Source organism: Geotrypetes seraphini, chromosome 9, assembly GCF_902459505.1.
Source record: "Geotrypetes seraphini chromosome 9, aGeoSer1.1, whole genome shotgun sequence".
In the NCBI taxonomy this organism is placed as follows: Eukaryota; Metazoa; Chordata; class Amphibia; order Gymnophiona; family Dermophiidae; genus Geotrypetes; species Geotrypetes seraphini.
The window spans coordinates 15,431,633-15,454,062 of NC_047092.1; the positions used below are offsets into that span (position 1 = coordinate 15,431,633).

The 22,430-nt window shown below is 44.9% G+C and overlaps 1 protein-coding gene across 2 annotated transcripts in view; it reads right to left on the reverse strand.

Moving 5' to 3' along the window:
* Positions 1-4,213: 4,213 nt before the first annotated feature.
* Positions 4,214-22,430, reverse strand: part of LOC117366847 (carboxypeptidase A2-like) — a 34,322-nt gene continuing 16,105 nt past the window's right edge. The window contains exons 6-11 of one of the 2 annotated variants that reach the window (XM_033958803.1): positions 21,342-21,443; positions 17,112-17,222; positions 14,912-15,002; positions 11,580-11,779; positions 6,722-6,806; positions 4,214-4,778 (exon numbers count right to left, since the gene is read on the reverse strand). In XM_033958803.1, the coding sequence (XP_033814694.1) occupies positions 4,591-4,778; positions 6,722-6,806; positions 11,580-11,779; positions 14,912-15,002; positions 17,112-17,222; positions 21,342-21,443 (777 nt within the window). In that variant the 3' untranslated portion in view covers positions 4,214-4,590. The remainder of the gene's footprint in view (positions 4,779-6,721; positions 6,807-11,579; positions 11,780-14,911; positions 15,003-17,111; positions 17,223-21,341; positions 21,444-22,430) is intronic. The other variant, XM_033958805.1, reaches the window with a different exon arrangement.

Here is a 22,430-nt window from a genome sequence, read left to right on the forward strand (position 1 = left end):
ATTCCCAAGCTTCCATAAAAAGACGAGTTCTTTTACACCAGTGTTCTTCAACCACCGGTCCATGAACCAGTGCCGGTCCACAGAAATTTCCTGCCGGTCCACAGGGCCGGCATGTGCATCAGGCCCAAAACAGTGTTCTTCAACCGCTGGTCCACAGTGCGATCAATGCAGCGTTATCTTTGAGCCAGCTCCCTCTTCCTAACTGATTCGGTGCACAAAGCCACGGGCAGTGGCTCCTACACGCATCCTGCGCCTGAACCAGAAGCCTTCTCTCTGATGTTGCAGCGTCAGAGGGAAGGCTTCCAGATGAGGCACGGGATGTGCATGGTGCAATTAGTACTATTATGGGGGCGGGGTCTGGGGTGGAGATTGGGTAGAGATGGGCGGGGTCTGGCCCACGACTTAGCCCCGTGTTCTTCAACCGCCGGTCCACGGACCGATGCCGGTCCACAGAATAATTCTTTTATTTCTGCCGGTCCATAGGTGTAAAAAGGTTGAAAAACACTGGTCTAGACGATCGCCTGGTTAAAGTGTATCAAGACCCCTAATTTCCCACTGAATATGAAAGAGTGCAAAAAATATCATTAACTAACTGGAAGGGCCTCAGTAATCGAGCCTACGCAAATCATAGACTCTGACCATACAAGTCTGTGTGCTTCCCCGGCTCCTTAGCTCTAATCATCGGCAACCTTCCAGTCCCTTACCTCAACTAAAAGGGTTTTAAATTTATTGTAAGTAAATTCCTAAAAATTTTTTATCTTTTTATTTAAATTTATTTCGAATAACTTATTCTAAAATATCGGCTTTCTAAAAACCTAAATTCTCTAAATAGATGCACTATTTCCTTATGAGAGACTTAATTTAAACATCCAATATCCATTGAAATTACTTAGCTTTCAAATAATATATCCCCAGCAAACTGCTTCAGACCATGCCAACGTGGCCATGCCATGCCAACGTGGCCAGCGTTTCATGGAAACTTATTTAAACCCACTGCTTCAGGGCCAGTTAGTCAAGCATGCTGCTGCGGAGCTGTCCGTCCGTCGCCCGGGAGCTCCGCGTCCGGCACCAGCCTCTGAGCCGAGGGGCTGGGGAAGCTGCGAAAAACACGGCAGCCGCTCGCTGGAGCCGACCGCCGCTAAGGGAGGTGGGCGCAATTCCTCCTGCCTACGTTCTTCGGCGTAGTGAGGAATTGCGCCCACCTCCCTTAGCGGCGGTCGGCTCCAGCGAGCGGCTGCCGTGTTTTTCGCAGCTTCCCCAGCCCCTCGGCTCAGAGGCTGGTGCCGGACGCGGAGCTCCCGGGCGACGGACGGACAGCTCCGCAGCAGCATGCTTGACTAACTGGCCCTGAAGCAGTGGGTTTAAATAAGTTTCCATGAAACGCTGGCCACGTTGGCATGGCATGGCCACGTTGGCATGGTCTGAAGCAGTTTGCTGGGGATATATTATTTGAAAGCTAAGTAATTTCAATGGATATTGGATGTTTAAATTAAGTCTCTCATAAGGAAATAGTGCATCTATTTAGAGAATTTAGGTTTTTAGAAAGCCGATATTTTAGAATAAGTTATTCGAAATAAATTTAAATAAAAAGATAAAAAATTTTTAGGAATTTACTTACAATAAATTTAAAACCCTTTTAGTTGAGGTAAGGGACTGGAAGGTTGCCGATGATTAGAGCTAAGGAGCCGGGGAAGCACACAGACTTGTATGGTCAGAGTCTATGATTTGCGTAGGCTCGATTACTGAGGCCCTTCCAGTTAGTTAATGATATTTTTTGCACTCTTTCATATTCAGTGGGAAATTAGGGGTCTTTATTATTGTGAATACTATTCTCACTAAGGGATTTGAGTATAAAGTGTATCAAGACCACCCTGTTAAGAGTGGTCAATTGGACAATGGCTTGCAATTGATTGATGATGTCACCAAGCTTTAGAATCCTCCTGAGTTGTACTTACAGTTTCTTTGCCCACTAAGGCCCAAATTCTATATATGGCGCCTATAAAATCAGCGCCAACCACTGTGACGCTAAGCACGATTCTGTAATAGTTATAAGCACTGTATAGAATCGTGTTTAGCACCGCTTAAGCGCAGCTATGCATTGTGGGTCTCCTAACATTTAGGTGTACCCTATTTATGCCAGGGTTTTCGTGGCCTAAATGCCTCTACCTAATTGGTGCGCACGACGGCGCCTAAGTCAAAACCACAGGCCTAACTCGAAAACACGCCCATGCCCCAACTATACCCGCTTTTAGGTGCGCAGTTTGGATAAAGCGCATGCTTTTTATAGAATTGTGTGTCCTCTGAGTTGTTCATGAAACTTTAATTGGTCCCAATTAGCATCAATTTCAATGTGTTTTATTATTGACTCTGAATAAGCCAATTAATCAATTAAGTTGGGTGCGTACATCGGCTAGGCACACCGACGTACGCACGCATCTTTAGACACACTATATAGAATTTGCAGGGGGTTGCTCAGACAATACCATAATTGTCAGCTAAACTTTGAACATTTTTGATAATATGGTCTGCGGGGAGGGGGTCAAAATTTACTAAGGGGTCCTTTTATCAAGCCACGCTAGCGGGGTTAGCGCATCGGACATTTCATCATGCACTAACCCCCGCGGCCAGGTGAAAAATTAACGCCTGCTCCAATGCAGGCGTTAGCGGCTAACGCGGCAGGCGGATTAACGCACGGTATTACGCGGGTTAAACCCCCCTACCGCAGCTTGATAAATGGACCCCTAAGTTGTGGAAAAGTAGATGAGGAGCTGCCAGAAATTCTTCTGCTTCACCATCACATGGACCTGGGCTTAAGAACATAAGAACATAAGCAATGCCTCCGCTGGGTCAGACCCGAGGTCCATCGTGCCCAGCAGTCCGCTCACGCGGCGGCCCAACAGGTCCAGGACCTGCACAGTAATCCTCTATCTATACCCCTCTATCCCCTTTTCCAGCAGGAAATTGTCCAATCCTTTCTTGAACCCCAGTACCGTACTCTGCCCTATTACGCCCTCTGGAAGCGCATTGGCTAAGGCTCTTAACATTTGCATCTCCTCTTCCTATAGGCTAAGGCTCTTTGCCCCTGCATTGTGATGTCATAGAGCTATATGGTTATAGAAACCTAGAAACATGATGGCAGATAAAGGCCAAATGGCCCATCCGCAGCATCCACTATCTCCTTCTCTCCCTATTGGCTAAGGCTCTTAACATTTGCATCTCCTCTTCCTATAGGCTAAGGCTCTTTGCACCTGCATTGTGATGTCATAGAGCTATATGGTTATAGAAACCTAGAAACATGATGGCAGATAAAGGCCAAATGGCCCATCCAGTCTGCCCATCTGCAACATCCACTATCTCCTCCTCTCCCTATTGGCTAAGGCTCTTAACATTTGCATCTCCTCTTCCTATAGGCTAAGGTTCTTTGCACCTGCATTGTCTGTGCACTGCAAAGTAGAGAATGACACGGGGACAAATTTTTCCCTGTCCCTGCGGGAGCTCATTTTCCCGTCCTAGCGAGTTCCTTTCCTGTCCCTGCCCCATTCCTGCAAGCTCTGTGCTCATCTACACAAGTCTCAAACGCTTTAAAATCATAAGTGTTCGAGGCTTGTGCGGTTAAGGCAGAGCTTACAGGAATGAGGCGGGGGCAGGGACAGCGACAAAAACTCACAGGGATGGTGAAATTGAGTTCCTGCGAGGACGGGAACAAATTTGTCCCTGTGTCATTCACTTCTGCAAAGTAACAGATGTAATGGAAATACAGTGGTACCTCAGAATCCGAACGTCCCAGAACTTGAACGTTTCGGAATCCAAACCTTCTTTTTGTAGTAAATTTTGCCCCAGAATCTGCTTTGGAATCCGAATGTCCTGCACATTGTATGTGTGTGTTTCTGCCTCAGAATCTGAATGCTGCTTTGGAATATTTGTTAATATTTTACCTTAAAATCTAGTGTATTTCCTGTTAAAATTTGAGTTTGTGGGACCCAGGAACGGATTAATCCAGTTTCTATTATTTTCAATGGGAAAAATTGTCTTGGAATTCGAACGGGGTTCTGGAATGGATTAAGTTCGGATTCTAAGGCATCACTGTATATAAATTAATCAACTAGCCTTACAAATCATACAGGACACAAAGGGATTATTGCCATTTGAGACATATAATTTTGCTTACAGAGACATTATACATTTTCAGAATTTGGTGGCACAATATGCCCCTAATACAAGAAAGACAGTAATTCTTAAAAATGACGTTACAGAGCTGACAGTGCCACGTGACCCTGTTTCTGGAGGAAGAGTTTAACAGACTTTTTTTTTCAGACAGCCTCAGTCCTGTTGCATTCTGGTAACAGATTTCAAACAAAAGAAACACAGACCACATGCACCAGGATACTGCAATGGCAGGATAAACTTGCTTACTAGGAATGGCCAAAAGTCTTCCCGCAGAAGCTCTGGAACTGGAACAACTTGGTTGTGGAATAGGCTAGCCTTTCATTTCTGCTTGACGTTCTCTCAGTTTGGGCCTTGATATCTTCTGAAGGCCCAGTATAGAAAGTGACAGAGCAAGAGCTCTCTCAGATGTGAAATATGGTCCATTTAATAAGGGTTGTCTTGCACATGCTCAAAAATCGTCTTCAGAGCCAGCCAGGTCTCTTCAGCTGTTGGGATGATCTGATTGGCTGGCAGGAGAAACCCATGGTACCCTGTGTCCCGCAGCTCGAAGGCAAAGGAATATTTAATGCCATAATCATAGGACCAGTCAATGCTACCTCCACTTGCTTGATCTGAACCAAAGAGGGGACAAAGTATTACATGGGAAACTGCTTGCAGGGTGGATCCAGTAGTACTGGGACAAAAGCACAAAACCCTGTAGCCTTTTCTACCTTGACAAAAATGGTTTTAATGGCTGTCCTCATGAAAGACCCATAGAAACTGTCTGACAAGCAGGTGGTCAGGTTTTTGGGAAATGTTCATGTTCATAGTGACTGTTTATATTAGGGGTCTCAAAGGCCCTCCTTGAGGGCCACAATCCAGTCGGGTTTTCAGGATTTCCCCAATGAATATGCATAAGATCTATTTGCATGCACTGCTTTCAATGCATATTCATTGGGGAAATCCTGAAAATCCGACTGGATTGCGGCCCTCAAGGAGGGACTTTGAGATCCCTGGTTTATATCCTAATCATCATCACCTTATGAAGCTTTATGAAAGTCAAACGCCCCAGAGAGGAATTCATCAGGAAGATGAGAGGTAGGGTGACCAGGTTACCCATTCCAGAAGGGAGACATTTGGGCCAGTCCTGGTTTTTAAAATTACATCCCGAAGCAGTGTAGTATTTGCAGTCCACGATTCTATCTGTTGAAAAATCAGTGCTGTAGGTCCCATAATGCACCAGGATGAGGTTGGCAGAAATCCAGGACTGGCCAAAAAGTCTCTCTTCTGGAATGGGTAACTTAGTCATTCTAATGTAGGGTTACCAGATGTCTGGGAAAACCTGGACACGTCCTGTTTTTAGAGCACTGTCCGGGAACCTGGATGGATTTCCAGAACCCAGCAGTTTGTCCAGGTTTTGGAAGGCCCCGAGCTTGGGGGGTCACGTCTGGAGAGCCACTGAGCATACACGGATGCAATGCGATGATGTCACAAGCATGTGCCTGACATCATCGTGTCACACCCACACAGGTTTGAAGGCCCTCCAAATGCAGCCTGGACTCGGGGAAGAAGAGACAAGGTTTGTGTGGGGATGGGGCTTGGGCAGAATGGGGCGGGGCCACGTGTCCTCTTTTTTTTTGCACAAACAAATCCAGTAAACCTACTCCAATGAGAGGTGACACTTGAGTGCAAGACTCTTCAGACAAGGGCCCTTACTCTAACTAGTGTAGAGGCCACTACGGTTTTGTCTGTTGAGCTGTGCTGGAGCCTTCAGTTGTTCTACTAGAATACTGCTGACCTTCTGCTCATTCCACATCAGTCAGAAAACCAAAAAGAGAGGCAATATAACTCACACAGTACTAAGCTGTTGAGTGACAGAAGAGAACATAAACAAACATAAAGTCACTTCATATGTATTAATCAGAAAAAAATCTAAAAATGTTCTTCTTTACTGTTTTTAGGAACTGTGCTCAGAGACACGAAGGCTAGAAAACCGCCTCACCACCCAATCATTGCATAGTTCAACACAGTATCAGAAGAATGGTATATCTCTCTCTAGTTGATTACACAAAACCAAACAAGTTATAGCTTTATCATTTTGGGTATGAAACTCTAAAAAGAATAAAACTTAGGTTTAGAGAATCGCTGGTTCCTTTGCACGTTTCGATACTGCGTCAGGGAACCGAAAAGCCACTGCTGAACCCTTCCAAAAAAGTGGATAATGAGGAGGTACAAATTTTTGCAGTTAGCACCAGAGTTCTAACAATATATGAGACTAAAAACTGCTAGTGTGGTTTCGTAGAAGAGAGGGACTAGTCTTTGTCGTTTTTGACAGAGTGAAAAATCGATCCACTTGTACCCGTTCTACTCCACTCAGGATTTTGTAGACTGCAATCATAATTAGTCGGCGGCCATTTCTGGCCATTTAGATTGTTTTTGAACATTGACCAGCGGGGTTCTTTGTATATTTGGACTCCAAATTCTGAACGTAAGGAATTTGCTAGTGGTGAAAGGTTGGGCGATGCTTGCTGGTGACGGTGCACCCTGTTATACTGAGGGGAATACTTATACTTACAGATCACGGTACAAATGGGTCCCACTTTGTAGGCTGTACCGTACACCGAGGTCAGGGCACTGGCAGCAGATTTTGCCACGGCATCCTGAGGAGACATAAACATAAAAAAGGTGAGGTAGACACTTTGAGGGAAATTCTATATATGATGCCTAAACTTCGGAGCTGGTAGGCGCCCTATTAGCGCCTACGTTAATTGGGAAATGCCGTTTGAAACAGCAATCAACATTAAACTTCAAGCACCTAAACAAAACAAAAGGCACCGGAATCACACCTCCAGAGGCGCCTCCTGGCATCTAATGCTGCTGTGGGCGTGGCTAATGCCGGAAGTGGCGTTAGGCGCCTTAAAGCACCTAAGGAAGGCGCAATTCACGGCAAAGGTGGGTCCTGGAAATGTAGGCCTTGAAAACCCTGGCCTACATCCCCAGCGCGTAGCTTTCCTGGAAGCGTGACTCTCTTTACGGTGCCGTCGCACGATTGATACGTGATTGGCGGCTGCTTTTTAGGTGGTCACCGATATCAGCGCCTTATAGAGAATCCAGACCTTCCTTTCTTTGTGAACTATTTATTACAAGTTACAAGTTTATTAGAATTTGATGGATCGCTTAATCGGTTTGCTAAGCGATGTACAAAATTATTAAAAGAAAAGTGTGAATTACAAAAAGGACAAACCTTTCTCCTAAGGAGAAAGGTGGAAATGATGGAAAATAACATGCGGTTGAATAATCTTAGATTTTTGAACTTCCCAAAGATTCCTTCTTTATCAGCAAAAGAAGTTTTGAAAAAGTACTTTTGTGAAGTTCCCAATGTCTCTAATGATGCCTTTCCTCCTTTTTCTAAAATATATTACTTGCCAACATCAAAAAATTTGGAAGAACAACAAGCCCAGGGCGAACAGATGGACATAACATCATTATTGGAATCTTCAATGAGGGAGGTAGCTATTCCAGCTACCCTATTGGCTACGGTGGTTTTATCACCAGATAAAAATTGGATATTACAGCTTTATTTTAAGAATAGACATAAAGAATTTCTTGGATATAAAGTTCAAATATTTCCGGACGTGACAAGGGAATCTCAGAAACGAAGGAAGGAATTCTTGCTTCTTAAGCCTGGGGTCACTGCAATGGGGGCATCATTTCTTTTACGATATCCTTGCAAATGCATTGTAAAGTATAAATCTTGCAATTATATTTTCTTTGAACCCTCTCAATTGACAGGATTTCTCTCCAGGAAGCGCCTTGAAGGGGACATAGAAAATCTCAATGTATAAATTTACTCTTGGTCCATTCTCATCTGACCGCCTAATTTGTAACTTGAATCTTTCTCTTTTCTTTTAAATAGTTTTCTCACTCAGGAACATCTTGGATCTTAATTTTGGGACTTTAATTTGATTGAGTAAATAGTAATTCCGTTATATAAGTGTTACCTTTTTTGTTTTTACTATGTTGACTTAATCATATTCTGTACAAGAAGTTTATTCTTGATAATATGTTTAAAATATAAAGAAAAAAACAAAAAGGACAAACCAAATGACAAAATTCTTAGAGACAAGACAAACTTGAGTTGGGAGGAAGGGGGGAAAGTTACAATTCTATTTAGAAGAAAAACAAAAAAGGAAAAGAACAAAAGGAAATGGGATAGTTAAAATTTAAAAATATTAAGCAAATCTAAAGTTCAAGTATTATAAGCATCTTTAAAAAAGATAAGATTTTAACGATTTTTTTAAAGGAGGAGAGGTCTTTTTCATTTTTAATATAATGTGGTAATTAATTCAACCATTGGGGGCCCATTACAGAGAACATATCGGATCTTCTCGTGGCTACTGTTTTCAAAGAGGGTATAGATAAGAGATTTTGGAAGGATGACCTGAGTGGACGTATTGTCTTATGGGGTATTAACATTCTGGCTATGAATTGAGGTTCATTATAGGTTAGGGTTTTAAGTATTAGCAGCATGAGCTTAAAAAGGATGCGATGATTGATAGGGAGCCAGTGAGAATCGATCAATAATGGCGTGACGTGGTCATATTTCTTAGCGTTATATATTAGTTTAATAGCTGTTGTTCTGTTTTCACTTGATTTGTCAGCGGCTTATTAGAACGTCTTGAATCAATTGGCATCAGTGACGAAGTTCTGAAATGGTTCGAATCTTTTCTCTCTAATCGCTTCTCAACAATCTATTTCAACAATGAACATTCTAAACCCTTCTCATCCTCATATGGAATTCCACAAGGCTCCATTCTCTCACCTCTTCTCTTCAAAATTTTTTGTCCCCATTTTTAAATATCTGCCAATCTATCGGTTTTACTGCTTTCGCTTACGCCGATGACATCCAACTATTGCACCCCATTGATCCAGGAAACCCAGACGAAATACTGATAATCAACAAGAAATTAGACTCAATAAAAAAATGGCTTAACACCAACAAATTAGCCTTAAATATCAACAAAACAAAATCTATGCTATTCCCTTGGAAAAAGGACATTTCATTGGACACTGCCTTTGTCCTAGACAACGTTCCCTTAGATTCCGTTTCTTCGTTAAAAATTTTAGGTATCATCGTGGACGACAAGCTTTCATTTCACGAAAACATAGGGAATACAGTTAAATCATGTTTCTATAAATTACGTATGATACGTTCTATATCCAAGTTCCTTAAACCTAAGTCTATCAACATATTGATTCACTCGTTGATTATTTCCAAAATCGATTACTGCAATTCCCTTTTTTTAATATACCGCAAAAAGGAAAAAGGAGGCATCAAATCATCCAAAATACTGCAATCAAACTAATTTACAATGCAAAAAAATTTGACCACGTTACCCCTCTGCTGATAGACTCCCATTGGCTTCCTATTGCACATCGAATTTCGTTCAAAATATTACTGCTAGTTTTTAAATCTATGATCTATAATGAACCCCAGTTCATTACTAGAATGCTCATTCCATACAACGTTTCACGGACCCTCCGATCAGCTTCAAACAATCTATTAACAGTTCCATCCCTAAAAATAATTGGAACTAGAAGACAAGACATGTTTTCAATTATTGCCCCTACCTTGTGGAACTCTATGCCCCAGTACATTAGAGACATAAAGGACCTCTTTTCTTTTAAAAGAGCTTTAAAAACTTATTTTTTCAAGGATGCTTTTAATATATGACTCCCAGACTTATAATTTTTTTGACCCTAGGCTTGACATCCCACAACTTTTTTTTTTTTTTTTTCTTCTCCCTTCCTTGAGTTATTTTTCCCTTTAATGTATATTTTCTTCTACAAATATATTGTAACTTTCCCCCTTAACCCTCACGGTTCATGTATGTTAACCCAGTATGTTTTTATTTAAAGTCAGTGTATTTGTATTTCTATTTTACTTGAATTGTACATCGCTTAGATATTCAATAAGCGATTTATCAAGCACTAATAATAATAAAACTTGATAAGTTAAGTGCCCCTGAAAATTAGTGGTTAGCCTTCACCAGGCAATTTAACTGACCTAGGAGCTATTTCTGGCACAATGGTTAAACCTATAGCCTCAGTACCCTGAGGTTGTGGGTTCAAACCCATGCTGCTCCTTGTGACCTTGGGAAAGTTACTTAATCCCCACCATTGCCCCAGGTACATTAGATAGACTGTGAGCCCACCAGGACAGAGAGGGAAAAAATGCTTGAGTACCTGAATAAACTCATGTAAACCATTCTGAGTTGCCGGCAGCGACGGTAGTTTACATGGGGTTGCCTGTGGCGGCCCTGGAGCTTTCCCTTCACCTCGTCCCACCCCTCCGGAAACAGGAAGTTGAGTCAAGAGGGGAGGCGGAATGGGGCACAGAGAAAGTAGTTGCGTCAGAGGGGGAGCGGGGATGAAGTAAAGTTGGAATAAGGTTGAGCTACCGGAACACGAGATTGTTAGTTGCGGTTTCACCAAATGCAGGAGGGTTTTTAAAAGAAAACCGCAAATAACATATGAAAAAGTTATTCTCGGTTTTCCAGTATTCACGGTCATGTTAATCCTCTAACCCCCGCGAATACGGAGGGAGAAGTGTACATTACATTAACCATGAAGAGACAATCCCTGCCGGAAAGCTGATTTTTTTTTTTTGCTTCCCTCAAGAAGCTGCCGTCCTAGGTGTCTTCCTAGGCTTGCCTAACGCTTGATCCAGCCCTGCGAACAAAGCTGTGAGAAAAAGGAACATCCTTTTGCTGTGATATTATAGGAGTAATTTCGTTGAGATCGGTTGGGGCAAGACCAGGAAGTTGCTGGCTTACTGAAGCACCAAAATATAAAATAATCAGATGCAGGCTCTCAAACTAACATCCTACCCATATCAAAAGGTTACTAGAAGAAAGGGGTAATAAGATGATCATGAAAAGTATCATATCTTCATTGTTTCAAAAATTATAATGATCGCCCAAAAATTGCTGACAAATGGCCCTATTTTATCACCTAAGAAACTTTATATTCCTTCACTTTGATTTTCTGAAAAAAATCTCATTAAACATCAAATGTGCTATGGAAGATCAGCATATCATAAAGTTCAAAATCTCAGATCATAGGACATCCTATGATTAAGATATCATTCCAAGTCAACATCCTGTGCTCCATTGTTTAATCATTTATGCTCACTCCTCCCTCCCTCCCTTTTAAATAAGTTATAAGTGCTATCGAAACATTAATCCCATTTTTGAAGAGTTCCTGGTTAAAAAGCCTTAACAAAACCTCTAAATATTGTTTAGACATTGGTTTCTTTCATGAGACGTTACCATACTTGAAACAAAAAAGGCAACACTTATCTTCTAAAGGAACTAGCCACGGTCAGCGCTGAAACCGCAATACAGACTCCCTGAATCACAGCAGGAACTTACCAGCTCAGAATAATCGTCTATGTTGGTGCATTTGTAACCATAGGGGAACATGAGGAGTTGGGAGTAGCTGTGAATGCTGATAAAAGCTTTGATGTTTCCATGCCCCTTGATAAAGTTCACCACGGATTTCACTTCCACCTCAGATTCAGCCCGGGGCCCGTGGTATGACTCTGAGCAGGGATTGTTGCTGGCACCAGGGCCTGTGAGTGGGAAAATTAAGGAAAACCTGAGAAGCTGGAAAAGGACTGAGATAGAGAGTTGCACGGGGACAGAAATCCCACCCATCCCCGCCAGGATCCTCTCCGTCCCCACCCGTCCCCGCCAGGATCCTCTCCGTCCCCACCCGTCCCCGTCAGGATCCTCTCCGTCCCCACCCATCCCCGCCAGGATCCTCTCCGTCTCCACCCGTCCCCGCCAGGATCTTCTCCGTCCCCACCCGTCCCCGTCAGGATCCTCTCCGTCCCCACCCGTCCCCGCCAGGATCCTCTCCGTCTCCACCCGTCCCCGCCAGGATCCTTTCCGTCCCCACCCATCCCCGCCAGGATCCTCTCCATCCCCACCCATCCCCGCCAGGATCCTCTCCAACCCCACCCATCCCTGCCCGTCCCCGCCAGGATCCTCTCCGTCCCCACCCATCCCCGCAAGGAATTACCTCCATCCCCGCCCGTCCCCATAAAAAGCAGCAATTACTTCTGACAGGATCATCAATTCCACAGTTTCTTTTGCTGTTTTCCTCGTGGAATCTCTTTGGTGGAACCCTTTTTTTGTTTTCTGTTCAGGTAATTAACTTATAAACCCCCTCTTTTACTAAGGCTGACGTGTCCATTATATTATATGGACGAACCCTGCTTCCAAAGCCTTCCATCGCCGTGGGAGTCCTGTGGGCCAGAGGGGGTCCCCGTGGGAGTCCCGTGGGCCAGAGGGGGGGTCCCCGTGGGAGTCCCGTGGGTTAGGGGGAGATTCCCGCGATCCCCGTTCCCATGCAGACCTCTAGACTGAGGCCCATATGCACAAAACTCACTGTGCGTTTAACGATCGTCACTAAACCAGTTTTAACCAATTTAGCGACAAAGTATTGAATCTATCGAGGCCCTAAATGGCAAATCTAGGTCTTTTCCGTGGTTTGTAGCAGCCTCTGATAATCCAACGTAAATACATTACAACGCACTGATCAACGTTAAAATGAGCACTCCGATGGACGCCCACATGATGTATAAAATGAAGCACTGGTTTTTAACGCTCCGAAATCTCAGACAGGTCTGGAGATGCTGGTAGCATTTTTTAAAAAAAAGCACTGAACAGCAGGTTTTATTTATTTATTTAAAAAATTTCTTGACCAAAGTGGTTTATAAAACTATTACATACATAAAGGGCCTCTTCTATCAAACTGCACTCGAAGTTTGTAGCGCAGTGAGCCGCCTGCGCTGTTTGATAGAAGAGGCCCAAAACCTTAAAACAATTTTTCAGCACAGATCAAGACAGATACACGCAGAAAAATTCAATTCTTTCTAGGAATCAGCAGACAAGAAAAATCAGTTGCTTAAAGCAGTGGTTCCCAACCCCGTCCTGGAGGACCACCAGGCCAGTCTGGTTTTCAAGATAGCCCTAATGAATATGCATGAGAAAGATCTGCATATAATGGAGGTGCCAGGCATGCAAATCTGCTCCATGCATATTCATTAGGACTATCCTGAAAACCCGACTGGCCTGGAGGTCCTCCAGAACAGGGTTTGGAACCACTGGCTTAAAGGAAGGCATTTTACAAATAATTGTGTTTCGCCACAGCCTCAAGAAAAGCAAACAAAATGTTGGGTATCATTAAGAAGGGTATCACGACCAGGACAAAGGAGGTCATCCTGCCACTGTATCGTGCAATGGTGCGACCGCATCTGGAGTACTGTGTCCAGTATTGGTCGCCGTACCTCAAAAAGGACATGGCGGTACTTGAGGGAGTCCAGAGAAGAGCAACTAAACTGATAAAGGGTATGGAAAACCTCTCATATACTGACAGACTGAAAAAGCTGGGGCTGTTCTCCCTGGAAAAGCGGAGACTTAGAGGAGACATGATAGAAACCTTCAAGATCCTGAAGGGTATAGAAAAAGTAGACAGGGACAGATTTTTCAGATTACGGGGAACCACAAGTACAAGGGGGCACTCGGAAAAATTAAAAGGAGACAGGTTTAAAACAAATGCCAGAAAGTTCTTTTTCACCCAGAGGGTGGTGGACACATGGAACGCGCTTCCGGAGGCTGTGATAGGCCGGAGCACGTTACAAGGCTTCAAAGAAGGTTTGGATAGGTTCCTAGAGGATAAAGGAATTGAGGGGTACAGATAGGAGTAGCGGTAGGTTATAGGGATAGTCTGGGACCATTGCTCAGGCAATGGGCCTGATGGGCCACCGCGGGAGCGGACCGCTGGGCGAGATGGACCTCTGGTCTGCCTCAGCGGAGGCAACTTCTTATGTTCTTATGTTCTTAATAACTTTCTAAATGCCCCCCTATCCCTGCATTTCTGGACTTGTCCTGCAAAAGAATTCCACAGTTTTACTCCTGCACAAGAAAAGGTCATTGCATTGGTTTCCACATCTTTTGGATTCACATTTGTCGTCAGCAGCACAGAGTTTTTAGAGCACAAAGATCTTCCTGGTTGGTAACTAGACATTTTATTCTTACAGAATTCAGGAATCGTACCGTATAAAAACTGATGGCCAAATCATAATTGCTTTATATTGAATTCTAAAAGCAACTGGCAACCAGTGCAGCTGTCGAAGATAAGATGTGATATGCTCATATCTTGACGTTCTCGTTATCAATCAATCTTTTATTTTTTTAATAGGCATAGATGTGCGTATGTTATACACGCACAATATTTGTCCCCATTAAAAATAATAAAATAAGTTGTGCCAGGACCCCTCATGATGGGCCAAACCCCTGCACTTAAAAAATAATAATAATAATAATAATTGTCAGGAGGGATGCCCACTCCCTCCTGCTGCTGGGACCCTCTACAAACCCCTGATACCCCACCTCAAACTCCCCTCACACAACCCCGTACCTTTTAGATGAAAATCCGGCAGGAGAGATACCCACTCCTTCCTGCTGGCAGGCCTTCCTCTTCAAAATGGAGGGCCTTCCTCTTCCCAGTGCATCCTGGGATGTACTGGGAGGGGCCTAAGACTCTGATTGACCCAGATGCCTAAGGGACCTCCCAAAGGAGTGGCCCCTAGGCACCTGGGCCAATCAGGGTCTTAGGCCCCTTCCAAGTGCATCCTGGGAAGAAAGACTGGCACTTCTTGCCAACACATTTTCAGTACAACCTTTCACTGCTTTACCTCCAAATCCTGCATTCCAGTTTCTGTTTGGGTCAACCCCAATGCAGTTGCTTCCAGCAGTTTTCGAACGGGTCTTTCGCCACAAACGGTTCTACAAAGAAAGGCACGTTGAGTGCAAGGTATCTGCATTGACAATTCTGTAAAAATTAGATTCTGGTTGAGAAGGGTGAAAAGGTATTTTCCTAGGGAAAGTGACACACAAGGAGTTCTGAAAGGTGCACACGCTTGGGAGTGTGAAATGAGGACATTTATAGAACAGGAGTGAAGCATACATGGATATAAATTCAATAAAGACCGCTGAAATCTAGGTGCTGGGATGATGTTGTAGGCTGAGCATGTATTCTGTAATGGCAGTTTTGCGTGGAACTGCCTTTATAGAATACTAGTGTAGGTTTGCAGTTTCTTACGCCATGTCAAAGGCTGATATAAGTGCTCATGTCTGTGGGCAGTTAGGCGCATAACCCCCAGTATTCTATAACTGCACGTGTAACTTCTAGGCACATCCCTATGCCCCTTCCATGGCCAAGTCCCCTAGAAGTTGCACATGACAGAAATTGTGTGCTCTGGTTCTAGAACAGTGACTAAGGTCAGTTGCGCATGGAACTGCCAAATTGGTGCTAACTGACTCCAGTTAACACCAAATTAAGCCAATAGTTGGTTGTTTACTCCAATTACAGGCTAATTATTACATTAAGTTGAGCACACAACTGACCTTAGTCTATAAATTGGGTGCCCCAACTTTGAATGCTAAGTGTTGGGTACCCAATTTTATCGAATTAGGGGGATAGTCTTGGAGATGTGCATAAGGCACACAGCCTTTGAGTGATGCTGTACCTCAGGTGTATAGCATGCAGAAACAGTGGCATAGTAAGGGGGGGTCAAGATGGCCCCCAAGCGCCATCTTTGCAGGGGGTGCTAGCACCTCTCCTCCGCCCCCTCCCCCGCATACCTCTTTAAATGTTCCCCGGCTTGAGCAACATCTTCTACTTGCTGTTCTTCCCGGAATTGGCTCCCTTCTGATGTCACTTCCTGGTTGTGGGATCAGGATGTGATGTCAGAAGGGAGCTGATGCCGGCACGAGCAGCAGGTGGAAAATGCTACTCGCGCCGGCAAATATTTCAAGAGGTATGTGAAGGGTGGAGGGCACTCATGTGGCGGAAAAGAGTTGGGAGAGTGCGCCAAAGTACCAGGGAAGACTGGGGGGGAAGTGGGAAAAGAGTGGGGTGAGCACATGGTGCGGCGATGTCGAGTGCCACCGCCCCGGGTGCCAACCTCCCTCACTACACCACTGCTGGAAAATATAAAAATGTGGGAAGCCACTGCTTGCCCTGGATCGGTAGCATGGAATATTGCTACTCTTTGGGATTCTAGAATCTTGTTACTCTCTGGGATTCCGGAATCTTGCGATTCTTTGGGATTCTGTATGGAATGTTGCTATTCCTTGGGTTTTGGCTAGGTACACTTCTCCCTCCGAATTCGTGGGGGATAGGGGCGGAGCCAGACCGCAAATGGTGAAATACCACAAATATCTTCTGGTCCGGCTCTGACCCACCCCCGCCTCCCTCCTGCCTTCCCCCCGGCATCCCGGCCTTACCTGGTGGTCTAGCGGGCTTTCGGGGCAGGAGCGATCTTCCTACGCTCCTGCCCCGTGCAGATCGCCAATAGGAAATAACTGCCGTGAGTTCCCATAGTCTCTCGAGACTACGACGGGAACCCCCACAGCCATTTCCTATTGACGATCTACACGGGGCAGGAGCGTAGGAAGATCGCTCCTGCCCCGAAAGCCCGCTAGACCACCAGGTAAGGCCGGGACGCCGGGGGGAAGGCTAAACTGTGGAGAGGTTTCTTTTTTTCCCCCCTCCCCAAAAAATCACGAATATGTGAAATCGCGATTGCCAAAACCGCGAATGGGGAGGGGGAAGTGTACTAGTGACCTGGATTGGCTACCGTGAGGATGGACTGGGCTTGATGGACCATTGGGCTGACCCAGTAAGGCTAGTCTTATGTTATGTTCTGTAACGGTCAGCTATGTCTGTCAGCATATGTGATCATATAATACACACAAAGATGTCAGTGTATGATAGTGGGATACTCATGGTGATATGAATGATACCGTATTTATCTCATGCATGACAAGAGGGATTTTCATAGAACTGTGAGCGATATTGTCGGTGCTGGTGTTTGATACTGCGATACTCACGTTAGTGTGAGTGAACACATATCCATCGGGGTTTGTCACAACCAGGAGAAAGATGTCCAGGTTGTTCAGCAGAGACGTGATGGCAGAATCCTTTCCATAATCTGCAGTGAGCTGAAAGCAGAGACAGAACCGCTGTTAGCAGAGTTTGGAATACTTTAGACGTCAAGAGCTGCCAAGATTTAGGCACCAGTAAATGTATGTAAATGACCAGAACACCAGCGTAGACGCACATATAAGAGAGTAAATGGCCAAACGAGGGGGGTGCTGAAAAGTTCTCAGTCCAACCAACCAACTTCCTAAATTCTGAGCGTTATTTTGCCACTGGAGCTGAAATGTCTCTTTCCACCAATAAGAATCAACCTCGTCAGTGATGTCACAATGGCTTGATTGTCCTATACTTGGCTTACTTTTACTACCTAATCAAACTAAGAACCCCTCACATATCATCACATAAACAGTGTAAATATAACAAACGTTGATAATGAACGTATTTAGATAAGATTATAAATAACTAGCTGATGTCCCGGCGTTGCACGGGTATTTAATTATAGCAATAACACTGTAAATGGATTCAAATAAAGATACTTTATAGTGGGGAATGAAATTATTGTTTTACAGCGTAATAAAAAGTACAATATTCAAATTATAATGTGAAATATTTGACAAAATGAATACAATACAACTAACGCAAAACGTGATTATAAACAACATTTTTAGTTTCACCTCCAGGAGCAAGAACATATAAATTGTTGGGTGAACCCACCCTTGAGCAAGCAACATAGAGTTGTGGGCCGAGAGACCCCCCAGAACATATCACCCCAGGTAGTGAGGGATCTGCATACCAAGTTTCGTTAAAATCGGTCAAGCCGGTTTTGAATTACTGTGAGAATGGCAGCTTTTTACATTTTATCCATTGACATGAATAGGTGAAATCTGATTTTCTGTTTGTAGCTCCGCCCACGTGTGCAGGTGGGCCGCGAGACCCTCGGAACATATCACCTCAGGTAGTGAGGGATCAGCATACCAAGTTTCGTTCAAATAGGTCAAGCCGTTTTTTAATTACTGTGAGAATGGCAGCTTTTTACATTTTTTTCCATAGACATGAATGGGTGAAATCTGATTTTCTGTTTGTAGCTCCGCCCACGTGTGCAGGTGGGCCGCGAGACCCCCAGAACATATCACCCCAGGTAGTGAGGGATCTGCATACCAAGTTTCGTTAAAATCGGTCAAGCCGGTTTTGAATTACTGTGAGAATGGCAGCTTTTTACATTTTTTTCCATAGACATGAATGGGTGAAATCTGATTTTCTGTTTGTAGCTCCGCCCACGTGTGCAGGTGGGCCGCGAGACCCCCAGAACATATCATCCCAGGTAGTGAGGGATCTGCATACCAAGTTTCGTTCAAATCGGGCAAGCCGTTTTTGCGTGATCGCGGCACATACACACATACATACCTCCGATTTTATATACCGAATTTGCCGGCGTATAAGACGACTTTTCAGTACCTTAAAATCCTCCCCAAAGTCGGGGGTCGTCTTATACGCCGGGTACTGTTTACATGCCCTTACTTTACATGCCCTAACATCTCCTTCCTTACCTCCTTACGGTGCTTACGGTACTACCCTGTTTCCCCGATGGTAAGACACTGTCTTATTTTTTTTGGAAGGCCAAAATATGCTCTAGGGCTTATTTTCGGGGGGATGTCTTATTTACCCATGAAGAAGAGGGAGCCCAAGTCCTCCTGGCCCTGGCGACCCCCCCCTAGTTGTTCGGGCCAGGAGGGAGCCTAAATCCTCCTGGCCACGGCGACCCCCTAACCCCGCCCCGCACTACATTACGGGCAGGAGGGATTCCAGGCCCTCCTGCCCTCGACGCAAACCCCCCTCCCCCCAACGACCGCCCCCCCCAAGAACCTCCGACCGCCCCCCCAGCCGACCCGACCCCCCTGGCCGACCCCCACGACACCCCCACCCCCCTTCCCCGTACCTTTCTGTAGTTGGCTGGACAGACGGGAGCCAAACCCGCCTGTCCGGCAGGCAGCCAACGACGGAATGAGGCCGGATTGGCCCATCCGTCCCAAAGCTCCGCCTACTGGTGGGCCCTAAGGCGCCTGGGCCAATCAGAATAGGCCCGGGAGCCTTAGGTCCCTCCTGGGGGCAGGGCCTGAGGCACATGGTCGGGTTGGGCCCATGTGCCTCAGGCCCCGCCCCCAGGAGGGACCTAAGGCTCCCGGGCCTATTCTGATTGGCCCAGGCGCCTTAGGCCCCACCAGTAGGCGGAGCTTTGGGACGGATGGGCCAATCCGGCCTCATTCCATCGTTGGCTGCCTGCCGGACAGACGGGTTTGGCTCCCGTCTGTCCGGCCAACTACAGAAAGGTTCGGGGAAGGGGGTTGGGGGTGTCGTGGGGGTCGGCCAGGGGGGTCGCGGGTTGGCTGGGGGAGCGGTCGGAGGTTCTTGGGGGGGGCGGTCGTTGGGGGGAGGGGGGTTTGCGTCGAGGGCAGGAGGGCCTGGGATCCCTCCTGCCCGTAATGTAGTGCAGGGTGGGGTTAGGGGGTCGCCGTGGCCAGGAGGACTTGGGCTCCCTCCTGGCCCGATATTGTTGGGGAGTTGGGGAATCGGCGGGGCAAGAGGGCTTGGGCTCCTTTTTGCCCCGATCGTGTCGGGGAGTCGAGGGGGCAAGAGGGCTTGAGCTCCCTCTTGCCCCGATCGTGTCGGGGGTGCCAGGGACCACACGGAGTCACCCACCGTACCACCCGATTCGGGTAAGCGCAGGTATCGGTGGGTGGCTTATTTGCGGGGGGGTGCCTTATTTTACATTTTTTTCTAAAATGGGGGGGCTGTCTTATTTGATGGCCCTGCCTTATCATCGGGGAAACACGGTTGAAATAAATTCTGATGTTCTTTTAAGTTTTATTTGTTGTGCAGAAGGTGTGCGGAAGAAGGGGTAGTCTTATACGGCGAGTATATAACAAACTCTATATTTTAACTGTAAAAGTTGGGGGGTCGTCTTATACGCCCAGTCGTCTTATACGCCGGCAAATACGGTATATAGATTATCAAAACTTGTATTCATATCAAAATATCACAATATCAATTAGATTAATACCATAACATATAAACATATAAGACAAACCATACAACAAAGACAGAGGCTTCATGATCATGAAAAAAAGAAAAAGGGATCCCAAAAGAAAAATTCCCCCAGAAAAAATAATGGTAAAGTCAAATATGAACAGACCAGAAGGTTTTCAATCTTCCAAACAGTCCAACGAAATGATCCAAAAATTATGAAAAAATATATATAAAAAGAGCGACACAAATGCAACGCTGAAATGGAAAATGGTGTAACAGTTCAAAACATCACAGAGGCAGTCATCGACATAAAAAAGTATCAAAGAGTTCAAATTGCAAGGAAATAAGTTCAAATGAAGACCAGGTAAAGATGTACAAAGTCCATACCAGAAAAGAACGAACACAAGCACAAGAGACAAACCAGGGTGCAAAACACAGTCCACAGAACCAAGAATAAACTTTTACTACCTACCAGGGGATGCTAAAATGTTCTCAGCCCAACCAACCAACTTTCCTAAATTCTGAGTGTTATTTTGCCATTGTAGCTGAAAAATGTTAGCTTATTTCATTAAGTGCCAATTTGCAGAAACGAAATTCTATGTTTTAACATCGTTTCAGATCATTGATTGAACCAGTGCAACCACAAAATGTCCCTTTCCCTCTTTCTATTTAGGGATCCTTTGTGCCTGGCCCATGCATTTTTTAACTCCATCGCCTCCTCTACTGGGGTTTATTAACCGCCTTTATGAAGAGATTCACCCAAGGCGGTCTCCCACCATTTCAGGGAGTAAAGGTCTCATCTCTCTCTATTTTGAATGAACACTTCGGTTTTCATTCAAAATTGCAGTCCCTTTTCTATTGTCCTAGTTTCCCTCTGTTTCTCTCTCCCCTGTCTCAGCAAACTCCCTCTTAAGAGCTTGCATACTTTGGCATGCGTGAGAGCGCTGAAGCCAAGTAGCCCGGGTGAGTTGGTAAAGAACGTCCGTTGTAATTCAGAAATGGAGTCAAAGTCCTAACCACTTTTGTGGACATGAATGATCTCAGGGCACGTTTGCGACAATGGCTAAATTACCCTCCAGGTTGTACAAATCGGATATCTTGTTTACTAAACTGAACAGTATTCTGGATAAAACATGGCACACATATACTGAAATTACCTTATGTGCGATCCAGAGACCTGTAGCCTGGGTGACCCATTCTCGGGAATGGATACCACTATCAAGCCAAATGGCAGGTCGGTTGATTCCTCCAGTGCTGAACTGTGATATAATCAAACCATAAACAATATTTCAATTATCTTTATGCTGAATATAGTAGAGTATATTAGAACCCTTTCCTAAGGTTGCATATTTACTAAGGTGGGGGTGTCCAAACTACAGCTTGCAGCCAGGTGTGGCCTACGGACACAGCAAGCCCTGGTGCTTGATTTGCTCTGGCCTGTCCCTGATCTCTCTTCATCTTACTTCTCTGCAGCCTTCTAGCCGCTGAGGTCACTCCTCCACCTCCCATACGGTTCACCGGTCCTCTTTTATGAATTGTATAGGGCTCCATGTGTACAGAACACGGCATTGATCAGTCAGAAGATCAATGAACCACATGGGAAAGGGAGGAGCGGCACCAGCAGTTAGGCAAGCTTCAGGAAGGGGAAGTGGGGATCCCCATCAAGTTTTTTTTTATTCTCTACAGCAGGGGTGTCAAAGTCGATCCTCGAGGGCCGCAATCCAGTCGGGTTTTCAAGATTTCCCCAATGAATATGCATGAGATCTATGTGCATGCACTGCTTTCAATGCATATTCATTGGGTAAAATTCTGAAAACCCGACTGGATTGCGGCCCTCGAGGACCGACTTTGACACCTGTGCTCTACAGCCTGACTACTTACCTTCATTTCTAATTCCTTATTCACCTTCAAGAACTTTGAGATCTATTCAAGATAACAGGCTAGTTCTCCCTTTGGTTAATAGAGCAAGGTGGGAGTCTGCACGAAATAAGGCGTTCTACTTTGCAGGTCCGAGCTTATGGATCCATTTGCCCCGAGAGTTAAGATTAGAGGAAAAATTCAAATCTTTTTAAAAAACTATGTTAAAAACAGTTTGTTTTTAAAGAAGCATTCGGAACTAGATTCGATCCAATCTGAACTAACCCATGTTTTTTAAATGATTTGGGGGTCCTCAGTCAGCAGTCCTGTGACATCTTAATATAATATTATTATTTTATTTAGGAGTGAATGTTATCCTGTATATTTGT